Genomic DNA, 19,879 nt, shown 5'->3' on the forward strand with positions numbered 1-19,879 from the left:
ATTGTTTAATTACATCAATCAACATAGATTTCATTTAAATATTTTATAAGGTTGTAAAATCCATGCCTTTTGAAAATGTTTGTTAAGGTCCATATTATTTTAAGATAGGCCACTCTATCTCACTGTTAACTGCTATTACATCACCCAGTTTGTTTCCTATATGGATCTTGTCACAAATTAGAGTTTTTTCCTTTATTCTTTATCTGTCTATAATATACCCCCCACTTAGAATGTGATAACTATTATGTATAGCAGGAACCAAGTCTGTCTTGTTCAAAATTCTACCCTCAATGCCCAGCAGAGTCCCTGACATGTAAAGGATTCTCAATAAATGCATGGCATTTAAGTAAATGGATGAAACATGATAGACCTTAAAATGTATCTTTATACCATCATATATTAAATGTCACAAAAATTTAATAACTTCTTAAAACAGTCATGTGAAGAAAAATTAATGTCATGCTGGTGAAAGAGGAGAGCTGAAGCAAGTGCAAAATGTCTAGCACTCAATTTGAAACGGAGAGAACACTTAACTTGATGAATAATGTACCTAAATATTCTAAGGGTTGTTTCAATATTATTGAAGCTACAAATAGATAAATAATTAATCAGAAGAAATATCCTCTCATTATTAATTACTGTTTTTCAGCTTTAGTAGTAAATCAGTTTCAAGAATGTTTGAGCAGGGGCGCCGGGGTGGCTCAGTGGGATAAGACCTCTGCCTTTGGCTCAGGTCATGATCCCAGGGTACTGGGATTGAGCCCGCATCGGGGTCTCTGCTCAGCAGGGAACCTGCTTCCTCCTCTCTCTTTGCCTACTTGTGATCTCTGTCTGTCAAATAAATAAATAAAATCATTTTTAAAAATCTTAAAAAAATAATGTTTGAGCAATACAAATATAATATAAGTACTAGATTAATCACTTATAAAACCAGCACAGAGGTCAAAGCATCAATGTCATAAAATCAATTAAATCTATAAAACCAATCAAGGGATTCACAAAATAAAATAATGTAAAATATGACATCATATACATAAATGAATACATAAATATGGTGGGGAAGTAAAAACTGCTGCTCTTAGAATGTGTTAAAACTTAAGTGACCATCAACTCAGTAGAGTCAGCTATATAGATAAGATGTTGTATGTGAACCTAATGGTAACTGCAAGTCAGAAACCTGTAATAGATACACAAAAAATATGGAGAAAGGAATCCACACATATCACTAAAGAAAGCCATCAAACCACAAGGGAAGAGAGCAAGAGAAGAAAGGAACAGAGAAGAACTAAAGAAGCAATAATAAAGTAGGTAACAAAATGTCAATAAGTGCATACCTATCAATAATTACTTCAAATGAAAATAATCTAAGCGATCCAATCAAAACACGTAAGGTGACTAAATGGATAAAAAATGCAAGACCCATCTATATGCTTCCTACAAGAGATTCACTTCAGATCTAATGACACATGCAGATTAAAGTGAAGAGATGGGGGGCGCCTGGGTGGCTCAGTGGGTTAAAGCCTCTACCTTCGGCTCAGGTCATGATCCCAGGGTCCTGGGATCGAGCCCCACATCGGGCTCTCTGCTCGGCGGGGAGCCTGCTTCCTTCTCTCTCTCTGCCTGCTTCTCTGTCTACTTGTGATCTCTGTCTGTCAAATAAATAAATAAAATCTTTAAAAAAAATAAAAAGTGAAGAGATGGAAAAAACTTCTACCCCGCAAATGGAAGCAAAAAGAAAGCTGGAGTAACAATACTTATATCAGACATAATAGATTAAAATAAAGACTGTAATAAGAGACAAACAAAACAAAACCTTTCGTAATGATGAAGGGAAAAATCCAACAAGAGGACATAACAATTGTAAATATTTGTACAGCAAACATGGGACCACCTAAATACATAAATCACCTATTAATAGACATAAGAGGCAAAGAAAATGACAGTGATCCAATAGTAGGGAAATTTAACACCCCAACTGGGGTTGAATTAATTAATTAACATTAATTAATTAATTAATTGACATTAATTAATTCATTAATTCATTATTTGACGTTAATTAATTAGCATTAATGGATAGATCATACAGACAGAAATTAATAAGGAAACAGTATTTTTGAATGATACATTGGACCAGTTAGACTTAACAGATATATTAATAATATTTCATCCAAAACAAATGGAGTATACATCAATTTCAAGTATATATGGAACATTCTCCAAAATAGATCACGTTTTAGGTTGCAAAACAAACCTCAATAAACTTAAAAAAAGACTGAAGTCATATCATTCATGTTTTCCCAACCAAAAAAGTATGAAACTAGAAATTAGTTATCAGAAAATATCTGGAAAGGATACAAATACACTGAGCTAACTAACATGATACTAAAAATTTGGTCAACCAAGAAATAAAAAAAGTAAATTAAAAAATATATAGAGACACAGGGTGCCTGGGTGGTTCAGTGGGTTAAGCCTCTGCCTTCGGCTCAGGTCATGATCTCAGGGTCCTGGGATGGAGCCTCACATCGGCCTTTCTGCTCAGCAGGGAGTCTGCTTCCTCCTCTCTCTCTGCCTGCCTCTCTGCCTACTTGTGATCTCTGTCAAATGAATAAATAAAATCTTTAAAGAAATACATGGAGACAAATGAAAGTGAAACACAATGATTCAAAATCTTTGAGATATAGCAGATGCTGTTTTAAGGGGGACAATTTTATCAATATAGACTTACCTCAAAAAAAAAATCTCAAATAACAGCCTAACTTACACCTAAAGTAGTTAGAAAGAAAAAAAAATGTCATTAAATACTACATCAAAAACTAATGATGTACTATACGTTGGTTAAATGAATTTAATTAAAAAACGAACAAAGTCTAAAGCTAATAGAAGGAAGAAAGTAATAAAAATTAGAGCAGAAATAAAATAGAGATTAAAAAATAGAGACTAAAAAATTGAGAAATAAAATAGAGACCAGAAAACATCAATGAAACCAGAAGTTGGTTCTTTGAAAAGATCAACAAAGTTGATCAAACTTTAGCCAGACTCATGAAAAGGAGAGTGGTCGTAGAATTCAAATAAATGAAATCAGAAATTAAGGAGAAGAAAAAACAACCAAAACCACAGAAATGCAAAGGATTATAAAATAATATTATGAAAAATTGTATGAGAACAAATTAGACAACCTTAAAGAAATGGACAAATTTATAGAAACATAACCTTCAAAAATCGAATCAGGAAGAAAATGAAAATTTGAACAGACCAATTACTAGCAATGGAATTGAATCAGTAATCAAAAAACTCCCAACAAATAAAACTGCAGCATCACATGTCTTCGCAAGTTATTATACCAAACATTTAAAGAAGAGTTAATAACTGTTCTTATTTAAACTATTCCAAATAAAAAAAAAATAGAAGAGGAAGAAAAGTTTCCAAATTTACTTTGCCAGATGGTCAATACCCTTATACCAAACCATATAAGGACACAACAACAACAACAAGGGAAAAAAAATAACAACAACAACAACAACAACAAATGAAAAAACTATAGGCCAATATCTCTGATGAGCATACATGCAAAAATTTTGAACAAAATTTTAATAAAACAAGTCAACAATACATACAAAAAATCATTCACAATCATCAAGTGAGATTTATACCAGGGATGAAAATATTTGCAAATAGATGAACATGATATATCATATATAATAGAGAAAGGATACAAAATATATGATCATCCCAATAGATGCAGAAAAAACATTAGACAAAGTGCAAATTCCATTCATTATAAAAAGCTTCAACAAAGTAAATTTAGAGAAACTTACCTTAACAAAATAAAGGTATTATATGAAAAATTCACAACAAACTTACTCAATGGTGAAAAATTGGGAATTTTTCCTCTAAGATCAGGAACAAGACCGATATGTCCACTCTCACCGCTTTTATTAAACATAGTACTGAGTCCTACCAACAGCAATCAGACAAGGAAAAAAAAAAATTGAAAGATACCTAAATTGGTAAGAAGGAGGAGGAGCAAGAGGAGGAAGGGGAGGAGGAGAGAAGGGGGTGGAGAATTAGAATTAGTTGTTAAAATGTTACTATTTGTGGATGACATGATACTTATATAGAAAATCCTAAAGAATCCACAAAAAAACTACTATAAATGATAAATGAATTTGGGAAAGTTGGAGGTTACAAAATTAATATATAGAAATTGGTTCCATTTCTATGCACTAATAATGAAATAGCAGAAAGAGAAATTAAGAAAGCAACTTCATTTACAGTTTCTCCCAAACAATAAGATACCTAAGAATAAACTTGAGCAAAAGACCTGTACTTTATAACGTATGTGTTACACCTGAACTTCCATGTCAGAAAAGCAGAGAATTTTTCTCAATCATCTATTTATTTAAATATTCAATTTTCCTGATCTTTGGAGAACTGTTTCCCATGTTTTACATTTCTGAACAGGTAGTCCAGAAGGAAGGAAAAAAGTATAAGATATGATTTTCAATATGTGGAATATTTTATTTTGTTTTGACATTCTAAACCAGAAGTCTTTAATTATCTTCCCATTACGTATCCCCTTCTAAATCCTTATATAAAACAACCCTGCTACAGCAATCTGCCTACTGCCACACTCACACATGACACACAAACGAGTCAATATGTATCCAAGTTCCATCAGTAAATGGGCTGACCATCAGTCTACAACTTTATTCTGCTTTGAAAAGAGGAGCTGGTTTTATAAGAATTCTCTCTTAATTTCATAAAAGTGATTTACTATAGTTGAAATAGTTAGAATAGCACTGACCCTACTCAAATTTTCTTAAAGGCTATAGAATAGTGCTCAATTATAAAATCACCCATGCCTGTTTTTTTAATAGTTATTTGTAAAATAATTCTCTATTCTAGCAATTAGCAATTGTTCTTCTATTTTTCCTTTGAATCAAATTTGGTAATTCTTATTTTGCTAATAATTGGTCATTTCATCCAAATTTCCATGTTGTTGGTAAAATACAGCATGTTCAAAAGAAATGTGACTGTGCATATAACCAAATAATAATAAACTAACACTTAATAAAACCTAAATTACATATACCATTTAACTGTGTAATCCTCACTTCTGAAAATATAGCTAATAGAAATAGGAACAATAATATATTGCAATGTGAATATATTGTATGTGAATAAGGATGTTTATGAAAGCATTATGCATCATGATAATAAAATAATTAACAGCTTTAATGCCCAATAAAAGAAATGTTAAGTGTCATGTAAAGCATAGATGAATGGGTAGAGAGTTTCAGTTCAGCAAGATGAAAAGAGTTCTGGAGATAGGTACTGGTGTTGGTTGTACAAAAATTTGAATATAGTTAGTGCCACTGAATTGTACACTTAAAATCATTAAGATGGTAAACTTTGTGTGTTTTAACCATAATTTAAAAAACAAAAGTATGGCACAAAGTTGATGTTTAAAAAATATTTATTTCTTGTTATAAGTCAAGTAAAATAACTATAACTCAATGTTACAAATCAAAGTATGTGGGCTGAGTGTGTGTGTGTATGTGTGTGTGTGTGTATTTTCCTGTATGAGCATATGCTCAGTAAACAGACCCTAGTGAGAAGAAATAAATTTGCTTGAGGCTATCTGCCAAGTGGGTGATACTCCTTCTCTATTTTAATGCATCATAACAGGAAATACTTTGATTCTATATCATATATGTTATATAAACTTTTAGATAGGTTAGATTGTGACTACCCATCAATTGCATAAATTCATAAATAGTATTCTTTACATTTATTTTAAACTTAGATGATCTAATTGAAAGAACATCCTAAGGAGACACTTAATAAAACCTAAATATATATAAAGTTGTTACATAATGTTGTATTATATTTATTAATACTCAGATTTCTTCACTGTAGAATGCATGACATTTTTGCAGCAGTTCCTTTGTCTTTTCCATTTAACTTTTATTATTTTTATTGAAGTATAATTAACATATAATGTTATATTAGTTTCAAGCATATAACATATTGATTCAGTCACCTCTCTTTTGGCAACTTTCAGTTTGCTCTCTGTTTGCTGCTTGTTCTATTTTGTTTTTTAGATTGCACATATAGGTGAAATCATATGCTATTTTGCTCTCTCTGATTTATTTCACTTCTCAATATATCCTCTAAGTCCATTCATATTATTTCAAATGGCAAGATCACATTCATTTTTATGACTAAGAAATATTCCTTGTGTATACGTACCACAACTTCTTTATTCATTCATCTATTGATGAACACCTGGGTTCCTTCCATATCTTGGCTATTATAAATAATGTCACAAAAAACATAAAGTGCATACATCTTTTGGAATTAGTGTTTTGGTTTTCTTTGGATAAATACCCAGGAGTAGAATTACTGGATCATATGCTATTTCCATTTTTAATTTTTTGAGGAACCCCCATACTGTTTTTACATTAGCAGCATCAATTTACATTCCCATCAACAGTGCACAAGAGTTCCTTTCCCTCCATATTTTTGTCAACGCTTGTTATTTCAATCCCTTATTTCAAGATATAATACAGAGCTATGGTAATCTAAACAGTATGGTACTTGTACAAAAATAGACACAGATCAACAGAACAGAATAGAAGTCTCATAAACAAATCCACACTAAAATACAGTCAAATAGTCTTTGACAGAGACAATAATATACAACGGGAAAACAGTCTCTTCAACAAATGTTTTTGTTAAAACAGGATAGCTATATGCAAAAAAATGAAACTGGGCCTCTTTCTTACACCAAACACAAAAATAAGCTCAAAATGGATTAAAGACCTAAATGTGACATGTAAACCATAAAACTCCTAGAAGAAAATGTATGCAGTAGATTCTTTGACATTGTCCTTAGCAACATTTTTCTATATATGTCTCCTCAGGCAATTGAAACAAAAGCAAAAATAAACTAATGGGTCTACACCAAAACAAAAAGCTTTTGAACTGCAAAGGAAAACATCCACAAAATAAAAGGGTAACCTACTGAATAAGAGAAGATATTTGAAAACGATATATCTGCTAAGGGGTTAATATACAAAAAATATTTTAAAAAAACCTCAACACCAAAAAAATATAAATAATACCATTAAAAATGGACAGAAGTCCTGAACAGACATTTTTTTTCCCCCAAAGAAGTCATACAGATAGCCAACAGGCACATAAAAAGATGCTTAACTTCACTAACCACTTGGAAAATGCAAATCAAAACCACAATGAGATACTACCTTATACTTTTCAAGATGGCTAGAATAAAAAATATATGACTTTTTATTCAACAGAGATTCAGTCCATGATACATGTGAAAAAAGAAAATATATTAAACTAACACATTTGTCTTAATTTTCAATAAATCCCCTAGGGTTATAAATGTATGAATTATAGCTACTGCTTTCTATATATAAAATATAGTTCTATAATTTAAAAAAATACTGAAATTTTGGTTAAGTATTGAAGAATAAGACATTCTGATTTATTAAAAATTTAGCATAAATTATTTAGTACTTTGCATTTTTTATTAAATAAAACATTCTAAAAAACTTTCTATTCAGGACATACAAATACGCCTCATTCTTTCTTTTTTTTCAAATTTTTATTTAAATTCTAGTTAGTTAACATACAGTGCAATACTAGTTTCAGGAGTAGAATTCAGTGATTCATCACTTAAATAAAATACCCAGCGTTCCTCATAACAAGTTCCCTTAATTCCCATCATCTATTTAGCTCATCCCCCACCTACTTCCCTTCCTCAACCCTGAGTTTGTTCTCTATCTTTAAGTCTTTCATGGTTTGATAAACTCTTGTTTTTTTTTTTTCCCCTCTCCCATATATTCATCTGCTTTGTTTCTTAAATTCCATATATGAATGAAATAAAATGGTATTTTTCTTTATCTGACTTATTTCATTTGGCATAATACATTCTAGCTCCATTCACATCATTGCAAATGATGGCAAAATGGCAAAATTTCACTATTTTTGATGGCTGAATAGTTAATTCTATTCCATTGTAAACTCTTGAAAATTTCTAGTTTTGGTCACATTCTCACTTTGTAAGTATACGCTAATAAACACAAATTAATAATTCTTTGATAACAAATCTTATCAAGGTGCCTTCAGGATTGTAATTCAGAGCATAAGTACTCATAGTTCAGGATAAAATTTTTGTAATTGAAAAATAGAATCACTACTGGCTCCAAAACCTGCTATGAAAATGCCTGTTCATACCACATTCTCAATGTCAAATTGCTTTCTTGCAATTGTCCTGTATCTAAAAAAATATGAATCAAGTACTAGGTAATTAAGTTTTTACTTTATAATTTTTTTTTTCAGTCAGCACAGACTTCACTCAAGAAAGCAGCAAATTTAGTTTCATTGTGAAGCCTCAGCAATTTGTACTGCTGATACATTTAATTGGAAACATAGAATCAAGTGCCTGTTAAGACAAACCTGAAAAATAAATTCCCAAGTTTCCTCTTCTTCCACTCAAGCTGACACATTGCTATTAACTGTAAATAACAACATATGATGGAATGCACTTAGAATGCCAGTTGTTCCGGATTCTTTCCTCATGCAAAACATTTCTCAAATTCTGAAAGACTCAGATGTTCTTTAACCAATTGCCCTAGGAATCTGGGTGGGGATTTTTAATGGATTTAATATATGAATCATATTTACAATAGGCTATACACTTGCCTTTAATATATAATAATAATGACAGAGAAATGTTCTATATCTAATTTTTGTTTTACAGATGCTTCTCAACTTAAATTTTAAAAGGATTAAATAAATGGTTCCCCACCCCCATAAACTTCTGCTTAGCAGAGGGAACTCTTCTAAAATTCACTCTTTTTAAACCAGTTCTAAATTTCTGATTTTTTACCCACTCAAAAGTTTACTATAGTTTAGAATCACTATACTTCAATGACCACAAAATAACAAATAGGTCTAGAAAGGAGTTTATTTTGAAAATAATTGCTTTTAACAATCCAGTTATATCTATAATCCTAGAGAATATATACACAAATGAATTAGAATATGGAAAACATTTGGATGGTTAGATCAAAATGAAATATTGATTTGACTCAGTGATAATATTGTGGGAATTATTCTTTTGGATTTGTGTTATTTTAATATAATATTTGCAGTAAAGTAATATTTTTAAATAAGAAAAATAAACAGTCCAAGATTCTAGCCCATGGTTGACTAAAGTAAAGTTGTAAGGAAAGATGTTTTTTTTTTCAAAATATGATAAGCTAAGCAGGTGTTCACAAGTGTTTCTACATATTGATTACTGTGGTTGTATTATGATACTAATTTTTATTGATCTATCTCTATTTTATTTATTGTTTGCACTTGCTTTTTTTCATATAGTCTCCATGTCCTACCTAAGCATGAATCCTATAAAATAAGCACAAGAGTTCAATAAAGAAAATTACTAAATATTTAAGTAAATAATGAGGGTAAATTGTTATCTGTAGTCAAATACACCGTTTAATAGAAAAAGTAAGATGTAAAAAATGAAGCACCACATGAATTTAGCCTGTTCTTATAATATCTTTTTAAAACAACATCCAGTGGGGTCATGTCCTTCATTTGCATTCTTTGTTATTGCCAAGATCTTTTCCAGCATATTAGTACTGATATAAATTTTGTTTGGATTTTCTTTTAGAGGGGAGGGGTTGTGGAAGGGACCGGATAAGGACCTGAGTGTTATAAATATTGATGATTTTCCAAAGTGAGGGAAACACTCTTCTCCAAAACAGTTTCTCACAAACTTTAAGGAGAGATAAAGTGGGAAACCCGAGTTGAGTCTAAACTTAAAACATTGTTTCTTGCCATGGTTTAAAGTTGAAAACTCATATTGAAATTCATAATTAAAGACATTCCGTGCTCATGGATTGGAAGAACAAATATTGTTAAAATGTTTATAATGTCCAAAGCAATCTATACATTTAAAGAAATCCCTATCAAAATACCATCGGCATTTTTCACAGTGCTAGAATAAGTAATGCCCAAATTTGTATAGAACTACAAAAGATCCCAAATAACCAAAGCAAACTTGAAAAAGAAAAGAAAGTCTGATGGAAGCACAATTCTGGACTTTAAATTATATTACAGGGGCGCCTGGGTGGCTCAGTGGGTTGAAGCCTCTGCCTTCCGCCAGTCATGATCCCAGAGTCCTGGGATGGAGCCCCGCCTCAGGCTCTCTGCTCAGCAGGGAGCCTGCTTCCTCTTCTCTCTCTGCCTGCCTCTCTGCCTACTTGTGATCTCGCTCTCTGTCAAATAAATAACTAAAAATCTAAAAAAAAAAAATCCTTAAATTTTATTACAAAGCTGTAGTGGTCAAACAGTATAGTACTGGCACAAAAACAGACACATAGATCAGTGGAACAGAATAGAAAGCCCAGAAATGAACCCACAACTGTATGGTCAATAAATCTTCAACAAAGCAGGAAAAAATATCCAAAAGAAAAAAGACAATCTCTTCAACAAATGACAGTGGGAAAACTGGACAGCAACATGCTAAAGAATGAAATTGGACCATTTTCTTATACCATTGACAAAAATAAATTCAAAATGGATGTAGGCCTAAATGTGAGCCTTGAAATCATAAAAATCCTAAAGGAGAACATGGATGCTACTGTCTTTGACATCATCTGTAGCAAATTCTTAGATATGTCTCCTGAGACAAAAGAAATAAAGCAAAAATAAGCTATTGGGACTTCATCAACATAAAAAGATTCTGTACAGTGAAGGAAGCAATCAACAAAATTAAAAGGCAATCTTTGGAATGAGAGAAGATATTTGCAATGACATATCTGATAAAAGGTTAGTATTTAAAATATATGTAGAACTTATACCACTCAACAACCCAAAAACAAAAACCCAAATTTAAAAATGAGCAGAAGACATGGAAAGATATTTTTCCAAAGGAGACATAAAGATGGCCAACAGACACATGAGAAAATGCTCACATCTTTGATCATCGGGGAAATACAAAACTAAAATGAGGTATCAACTCACATTTGTCAGAATGGCTAAAAACAACAATATAGGAAACAACATGTATTGGTGAAAATGTGGAGAATGGGGAATCCTCTTGCACTGTTGGTGGAAATACACACTGGTGCAGAAAATCTGGATAATCATATGCAGTTTCCCCAAAAATGTAAATATAGAACTACCTTATGATCCAGAAATTGTACTACTAGGTATCTACCCAAAGAACACAAAAATAGTGATTGAAATGGATACATGCACCCTGAAGTTTATAGCAGCATTATCTACAATAGCCAAACTATGGAAACAGCTCAAGTGTCCATCAACTGATGAATGGATAAAGAATAGGTGGTATGTATATATATGAATATTATATATATATATATATATAGTATGCACCATTGTATATATACAATGGACTATAACTCAGTCTTAAGAAAGAATGAAATCTTGCCATTTGCGAAGACATGGATGATGTAAGAGAATTTTATGCTAAAGGAAATAAAGTCAGAAAAAGACAAATACTATATGAAACTGATGATTACCGAAGGGGAGGTGAATAGGTGATGGGTTAAATTGGTAATGGGGATTAAAGTGCACTTATGATGAGCACCAGGTGTTGTATGGACGTGTTGAATCACTATATTGTCCACCTGATACTAATATTACACTGTATTTTAACCAACTGGAATTTAAATAAAAACTTATAAAATAAGATAATCAGTAATTAATGCATAAAGCGCCTCTATCTTTACATGTGTATTTCATCTGTGAACATTAATCATACATTTTGTATTGATTCTTCAGGTTTTATCTCCTTCAGTAAGATTTTGTAATTTGTGATTATGGAGATGGCACATTTTCAACATTTTGTGGCACAAGGTATCATAAAAAAGCCATTTTATGGTTCTCCAGTCATTCAAATCTTAGTATTACTGGAGTAATGAAAAGAATTCTGCCTACTACCTGGGGATAATGTGATCATTATGTTAGAGTTTAATGGAGTAAGGAAAAAGGCCAAACACAACATGGCCCTATGTTTTATTTGACCCTGTGATCATTCAGCACCTAATGGGAATCCAGTACAGCTGCCAATTCTGACTTTCCAATTAACTCAGGAGAGTGACCAATCTTATATCTTATTTCCTAAGCAGAAATTGTATTGGGAATTGCTTTTTCTAATAAGAAAAAAAAGTATGAGAGTTCTTTCTGCCTAGGTGATCACCTCCTGCTTTGATTTTGGGGTCAGCAGCCTAAAATTAATATTTTAAGATAACAAACACATAATATTTTAAAATAAAAATATGTCGGTTTGTTGTTGTTGTTGTTGTTGTTTTAATCTTGGCACAGAGGAAGCGGGAAGTTACTTAGCAGGGTTCCGGGTTTCCTCACGCCCCGCCCGCTCTACCACAGCTAAATGGTTTTCGTCCTTGGGTCGGTCTGTCCTGTGGAGAGCAATCCACGTCCACCGTCCCTGCTCTCTCTGCCCGCCCGCTGCGCATCTGCCCTTCTCCTCTGACTCCGCCCCGCATCTGTCCGGAACCGCCTCCCGCCTGAGCTGACCCAGTGCGAGTCTGCCAGTCAGTCCCTCCGGACCTGCCGCGAGTCTCAGACTGCCGAAATTACCGCGCGTCACTCGGTCCGTACCCGGTGGGCATCTGGGGTATCTGGGCGGTCTCCTGTCTCCAGCGCGTGTGTCTGTCTGTCTGTCTTTCTGTGCGATCCGATCCGCCTTCTGCAGTCTGCCTTCCGGCCCCAGCGCACCAAGTGTTTAGACTGCCCTTTTGCTGACGCTGAGTGTGTTTAGCGGCCTTCTATCTGAGAGCCAGCTTGAGACCGGCCAGGCAGCCGGCGGAGGAATACACGTTTGGTCCCTGACACTGTTAATAGAATTTTAAGCCAACAGGAGCTCGAGGCCTATGTTTATGCAGAAAACAGGTCTCAAGGCCTCTGTCTGCAATGCTGGATGTGGGGTGACAGCCAGCTGCTTGATGATTTCTTACAATTAAATGGGGAACAGGAAATTTCTTTCTACTGGCTTTTGAAACCGATTTTAAATCTTAATGGGCGGAAATTATAAGTCCTCTTAGGTAGAACAGATTCGTTATTGGGATGCATATTTGTCTGATGTGTTTGTTCTGAGCCTGCTGACCAGCTGTTTCTGAACTTCATTTTCTCAGCCTCAACAGTGATTCTGAGTCTGCTTTTAGCTTTCTTCTCCTTGGCTTTCTTCTGTTTATGAACTGCTGCTTGGCCCATAGCTTAGAGAAATCAGCCTTTTTTTCCCCCTCTCTCAAGAGAGCCACCTCCCTGTACTCAGAAAGATGGGGAGTGGAGAGCCTAATTCTGCTGGCAAGAAAAAGAAGTACCTAAAGGCTGCCCTGTACGTGGGTGACTTGGACCCAGATGTCACGGAGGATATGCTATATAAAAAGTTCAGGCCTGCTGGTCCTCTGCGCTTCACCCGAATATGCCGTGACCCCGTGACCCGCAGCCCCCTGGGCTATGGCTATGTTAACTTCCGCTTTCCTGCAGATGCTGAGTGGGCCCTGAATACAATGAATTTTGACTTAATTAATGGCAAACCTTTCCGCCTCATGTGGTCTCAGCCAGATGACCGCTTAAGAAAGTCTGGAGTTGGAAATATATTCATCAAAAACCTGGATAAATCCATAGACAATAGGGCTCTTTTTTATTTATTTTCTGCCTTTGGGAACATTCTCTCCTGCAAAGTCGTATGTGATGACAATGGTTCTAAGGGTTATGCCTATGTGCACTTTGATAGCCTGGCCGCTGCCAATAGAGCCATCTGGCACATGAATGGAGTGCGGCTTAACAACCGCCAGGTGTATGTTGGCAGATTCAAATTCCCAGAAGAGCGGGCAGCTGAAGTCAGAACCAGGGATAGAGCGACTTTCACCAATGTTTTTGTTAAAAACTTTGGAGATGACTTGGATGACGAACAACTGAAGGAAATCTTTAGTGGCTATGGGCCAACTGAGAGTGTTAAGGTTATAAGAGATGCCAGTGGGAAATCTAAGGGCTTTGGATTTGTGAGGTATGAGACACACGAGGCTGCCCAAAAGGCTGTATTAGACCTGCATGGAAAGTCCATCAATGGGAAAGTTCTATATGTAGGGCGGGCACAGAAGAAAATTGAACGATTGGCTGAGTTAAGACGAAGATTTGAACGACTGAGATTAAAAGAAAAAAGTCGGCCTCCGGGGGTGCCTATCTATATTAAGAACCTGGATGAGACCATCGATGATGAAAAACTGAAGGAGGAATTTTCTTCCTTTGGATCAATTAGCCGGGCCAAAGTGATGGTGGAAGTAGGGCAAGGCAAAGGGTTTGGTGTTGTCTGCTTCTCCTCTTTTGAAGATGCTACCAAAGCAGTGGATGAGATGAATGGTCGCACAGTGGGCTCTAAGCCCCTGCATGTTACCCTGGGCCAGGCCAGGCGCAGGTGGTGAGAATAAGAATGCTCAATTTGTTTCAGCCTTAAGCTGATGCCTACTTAGTTTGGGCTCCTTTGTGATAAGAGGTTATTTTATTCCAGGTTTTTTTTTTTTTTTAAGTGAATACTTTGTTTTGGGGGAAAAAAAGTGAACCTAGAAAACCTTGTTCATTTTAGTGAAGAACATAATTTCTAATTGTAAAATTATCATTTTTGTACTATCTTTTGATAAAATATCCTTAGGAATATGTAGAATAAAATTCATCTCTCCACATATTTTTTTTCCTAATTCAGTCCAGGTAAGGTTATTGATTGACTATAGTTCCTTCCTTATTCCAGTTATAATACTAAATATAATTTCTTCTATGAAAATATTCTCAAAATAAACAATATTTCTGAATCTATCACACAGAAAACTTCTAACTTGCTTTTTGGGAAATCAATAGAGCAGGGGAAAATGTATGTGATTCACTTAACATTTGTGCATAATTTTACCTTATTTAAAATGAATATTATTTTAAGGAGATGTGAGTTTCGTTATACTTTTTTTCCCCTTTTCTACTATATTGTGGGCATACCACAGAGTTGACAGTGGCTTTGACTAAGTGTTGGGAGTTTTCTTTAACTTCATGCCTAGAGAAATAAACATATTGGTGTTTTCTCAATCAATACCTTAGGAAATTAACACTTTAAGCATAATTAAAATGATGAGTTTCATCTTAAAGATCTTTCCTGAGAAATTAAATATATGAAGACAGTCTAAGGAGCATTCTTGCCACTCATTTTCTAAACTCCTTAGTAGTATAGATGGGTCATGTTAAAATAAAAAAAGATGAATAACTGCATTGAATTGCCTTTACCTATAGATAATTTTAAAATTTTACCTCCATTTCTATAAAGTGTCAGTATAAGGGTAAATAATCCGTACAGTGATGTGAAAAACTACATTGAAGATTATCTTCTATTAAACTTGTCATTATCTCTTGTAAATTTTTGAATACATCCATGTGATAATATTTACATATCTATCAAAAGTAAGGAAAAGCTTGTCTCTTGTGATTAAATCATATGCCTCCATCTATTATATGAAAGCTATTAATCCAGTATGGTTCTCTTTATGTCTGGCTGCTTGGAAGTTGTGACAAAATGTTCTGTTCTATATTGCAGTTACATTAGTTAGCATGTTATTTCTCGATTATGGATTTTCCATATTTTACTTATAGTCTCCTCTTTTCCCTACCCTTCTACCTTCCATACATATTATACTTTTGTGGGTTTTTTTACATTGCCTTTCATTTAATATGTGGGTGTTCAAATACATTTTGGAAATAGAGAAATTATTACTTAATTTATGTAAAATTTAAATAATTACTTTTAAAAAATCAGATTCATTCATATCACAGTTCCAACCATAAGAAAATGTTTTGTCTTTATTCTTAATTGGCTTTTATTATGTTGTATAGAAATCTTAGGTTACATACATAATGAAGTATAAATATATAATTTTGTTAACACTTTTGTTAGCTATGTGCCCATAAAATAATGAGAAAAAGTTGTTTCTGTGTACTTGTTTATCTACAAATTGCATTTATATTCATTATCAAGTATTTTCAAATGAAAATCACTGCTTTTGTTGATCATATACATAATACATGCTCATTTAAAAAATGTACACAATGCAGTCATTTATAAAGAAGTAAAACTTCCACAGTTCAGAGATAACCATTATTAGTGTTTTTAATGCATACATATACTTCCATACCTTTTCTCCTATGTGTACACACACTATTTAACAAACAAAAAATAACATACTATATGTACTGTGTTTTGTTAAATTTTAAACTAAAACAATCTTTTTATGTCAATAAATATTGATCTGTATCATAATTTGAGTGACTGCACAGTATTCCGTTGTGTGGATGTACTATAGGTTATCTAAGTAACACATATTGAATAAGATTTATGTGTTTTTCAATGTATTCTACATCTGTAAACAGTGTTGTGATTAACTTCCTTGCTTAAAACAGTGTGCATTACACGAGCTTGAGAAAAAGTATCTATAGCATATAAAAGCTTAAGTCCGGTAGAGAAATTAAAATACACATTACATCGATATATGTATCAGAATTTTGGAAAAAACATTCAAGATATATCCTTTACTTAAATTGACAAAAGTAAAACTAAAACCAATGGGATATAATTTTTCATATTTTCTGAGCCTACTTGCCCAATGGTATAAACATTGTGATCATTAAAATACATGAAAACAATGCAAACAGTTGTTTATTTATTTAAAATAATTACCTTAGTAATTATTTAAGTAATTAAGTAATTAATTAAGTAATTACCTTAGTAATTATTTACCATATGTACTCTCTACACCTTTTCACCCATTACCAGTTTTCATTTAAATTTATAAACTTTAAGTATTAGTGTTAACTTAAAACCTTGACACATGCTTTGATTCAGTATAAATCACAAAAGATTTCTAGTAGGTAAAAATCTTCAAGTATAAGCATTTAATACATTTTGGGAAATTGTTCAAGTATTTGGTTATTATTTTCAAGAAGTCAGCCTGTATAAATAAAGGACTAATTAAAATATGTCCAAGGACAGATAAAACATACATGTTAGGACATTGCAAAATAGACAGAAACTCTGAATTTAGTTGGTAAAAAGATAAAGGAAAGATAATCTTTATTTGAACAAAAACACCTGGGTAGCATTCCCATCTTGCACTTTTCATTTTAACAACATTTAATAGACTAATAATTAAGGCTTCAAATTGGGAGCAAACCAACTGGACAGCTTATATTGGTGAAAAGACATTAAAAACATTTCTTAGCACAAGATAATTAGTAAAAATTAATAGAACAGTACTATCAATTGTCATGGTAAACTCAAGGATAGACTGTTAAACACAAGTTTTGTTTTTCTTCCTTTAAAAAAAAAATATATATTTTTTTAGCTTTTCAAAAAAGTCACTGTACAAACTTCAAATGTACCCAGGGAGAAGAAAATTGCCTTGTGGGGTGCCTGGATGGCCCAGTAGGTTGAGTGTCCAGCTCTTGGTTTCAGCTCAGGTCATGATCTCAGGATCCCGAGACAAAGCCCTGCATTGGGCTCTGTGCTCAGTGGGGAGTCTCCTTAAGTTTCTCTCTCCCTCTCCTTCTGCCCCTTCCCTCTGCTCTCTCTCTTTCTAAAATAAATCAATCTTAAAAAAATGAATGTTGCTTTATTAAAGATTATTTTGGTGAGACTTTTCTTTAAAGAAAATTTCTTACATATAGTGGTGCCTTTCTGGTTGTATCTTTGGTTAAAGGGAAAAATAAAATGTTATATGTGTAAGATATTTTCAGCACAAGGGAGAAATAACTAAGATTACTGTGTATTTAAGGGAATGTTTAGGAATGGTGTAAATACCATCTTATCTATAAATGGCCTAATTTAAGGGAATAGTTAGAAGTGTATCAATAAATAACTGAATATAGATGATATATGTGTATGATATATATGTGTATGAATATAGATGATATATGCACCTACAGTAATACCCAGAATTTATTTAGCATTCCATGATTATTTGTTGAATTACCCTCCATTTGTTTGCTTTTCAATTCCCTTCTCAGAATTTCACAAATGAAATGAATTAGAGAATAAGCCATTTTTTATTAAATCTTATCCCATGAAGAAATAATTTGGAACCGATTTAAATAGATTGGTGCTTCTAAAGTTCTGTTACTAGTGAAATAGAATAGTCATTATACCGTTAAGGTGTTGTCAATACTTTTATAATCCTCATGCTTTCTTTTTTGTTATTGTTCAACAATTGATGAGCTTCTAATAGTTGGCATGACTCAAATGAAAGTCTATTTGTATAGAAACATTTTTTTAAATAAATTAATGGGATATTCCTCCAAGACCAAAACTATTCCACAGAGGGCCCTGCTCCTACATTAAATCAAATGGGATCACAATAATTCCTGAAAGACTAATGCTTATGCATGTGAAATTGTTTCTTACATATTTTAGGGTGTTACTTCCCATGAAGTATGACTTAGCAAATGGTTTCTTGGAGACTCAAGAGAGTTAATGTATCCTACTTGGCTCCAAAGGATCATGATTAGTAGTTAGATAATCTAGCTAGCATTAGAAATCTGAGAAAGACTTTACTCAATGTACAAATATTGAGTATATAATTACCATAAAACTAAAAATAAATAAATAAATAAACTAACTTCATGTACTTTCACCCTCTAAAGTCAAAGTCAATTTTAAAAGATTTCCCATTTGGCAACCAAAAATGATCAGTGTTCTCATTAAATTTTTCAACAAAAGTTTGGAGCCTTTGTATTTTATTTAACTAAGAAAATACTTAGTACATTGGAGAGACTTGCAGGAAAAGGGGCAAATGATGATATATGCTATGACCATCTCAGTTATCAGAGTAAATTAGTTTCTTTGTTTTAAAACTAGTAAGGGAAATACCAGATGTTGGCATCTTTTGCATAAAAAATAAATCTTCTATACTGTAGAATAAATAATTATACAAGTTTTGAGATTGATTTGAAACTTCCAAAATGGAGGTCCTGCATAGCTCAGTCATTAAGCATCTGCTTTCAGCTCAAATAATAATCCCAGTGTCTTGGGATCAAGCCCTGCATCCAGCTCCCTACTCAGCGGGCAACCTGTTTCTCCCTCTCCCACTTCTTCTGCTTGTATTCCCTCTCTCACTCGCTCTCTCTGTCAAATAAGTAAATAAAATCTTAAGAAAAAAAAAAAAAACTTCCAAAATGGTAAATTATACTTTTGGGAAATCAAGGACTTTTAAAATCAATATTTAGAAACACAAAAAGAAATTTTAAGCAAATTTACACAGGATGGCAAACAACTCCTTTTTTAAAATCAAAGTTGACATACTAATTATATTAGTTTCAGGTACACAACATATTGATACAACATTTCTATACAGTACTCAATGCTCACCATGGTAAGTTATACCATCTGTCACTGAACAATGTTATTAGAATATTACCCACTACATTCCCTATGGTTTACTCTTCATCTCCAGGACTTACTTTATAAATGGAAGGTTGTACCTTTTAATTTCCTTGATCTGTTTTACCTATCTCCCCTCTGGCAAGCACCAGTTTGTTCTCTGTATTTAACAATCTACTTATTTTTTAATTTAATTTTATTTTTTCAGTGTTCCAAGATTCATTGTTTATGCACCACACCCAGTGCTCCATGCAATATGTGCCCTCCTTAATACCCACCACCAGGGCGCCTGGGTGGCTCAGTGGGTTAAAGCCTCTGCCTCCAGCTCAGGTCATGATCCCAGGGTCCTGGGATTGAGCCCCGAATCAGGCTTTCTGCTCAGCA

General features: G+C 33.3%; 1 protein-coding gene across 2 annotated transcripts; it reads left to right on the forward strand.

The window, feature by feature from the left end:
* Window positions 1-12,458: 12,458 nt before the first annotated feature.
* On the forward strand, window positions 12,459-18,567 carry PABPC5 (poly(A) binding protein cytoplasmic 5). 2 transcript variants are annotated; one of them, XM_059158129.1, is made up of 2 exons: window positions 12,459-12,679; window positions 13,221-18,567. In XM_059158129.1, exon 2 carries the CDS (start codon window positions 13,365-13,367, stop codon window positions 14,511-14,513), a length of 1,149 nt encoding a protein of 382 aa, XP_059014112.1. In that variant the 5' UTR covers window positions 12,459-12,679; window positions 13,221-13,364; the 3' UTR covers window positions 14,514-18,567. The 2 variants fall into 2 exon arrangements, with proteins under 2 accessions (XP_059014112.1, XP_059014113.1); XM_059158130.1 differs by having other exon boundaries at window positions 13,339-18,567.
* Window positions 18,568-19,879: the final 1,312 nt, after the last annotated feature.

The sequence above is a fragment of the Mustela lutreola genome, chromosome X (genome assembly GCF_030435805.1).
Source record: "Mustela lutreola isolate mMusLut2 chromosome X, mMusLut2.pri, whole genome shotgun sequence".
NCBI classification, from domain to species: domain Eukaryota; kingdom Metazoa; phylum Chordata; class Mammalia; order Carnivora; family Mustelidae; genus Mustela; species Mustela lutreola.

What these genes read in the sequence shown, in the direction of transcription:
- PABPC5 (XM_059158129.1), top strand. Translation starts at nt 13,365, where the DNA reads ATGGGGAGTGGAGAGCCTAATTCTGCTGGCAAGAAAAAGAAGTACCTA.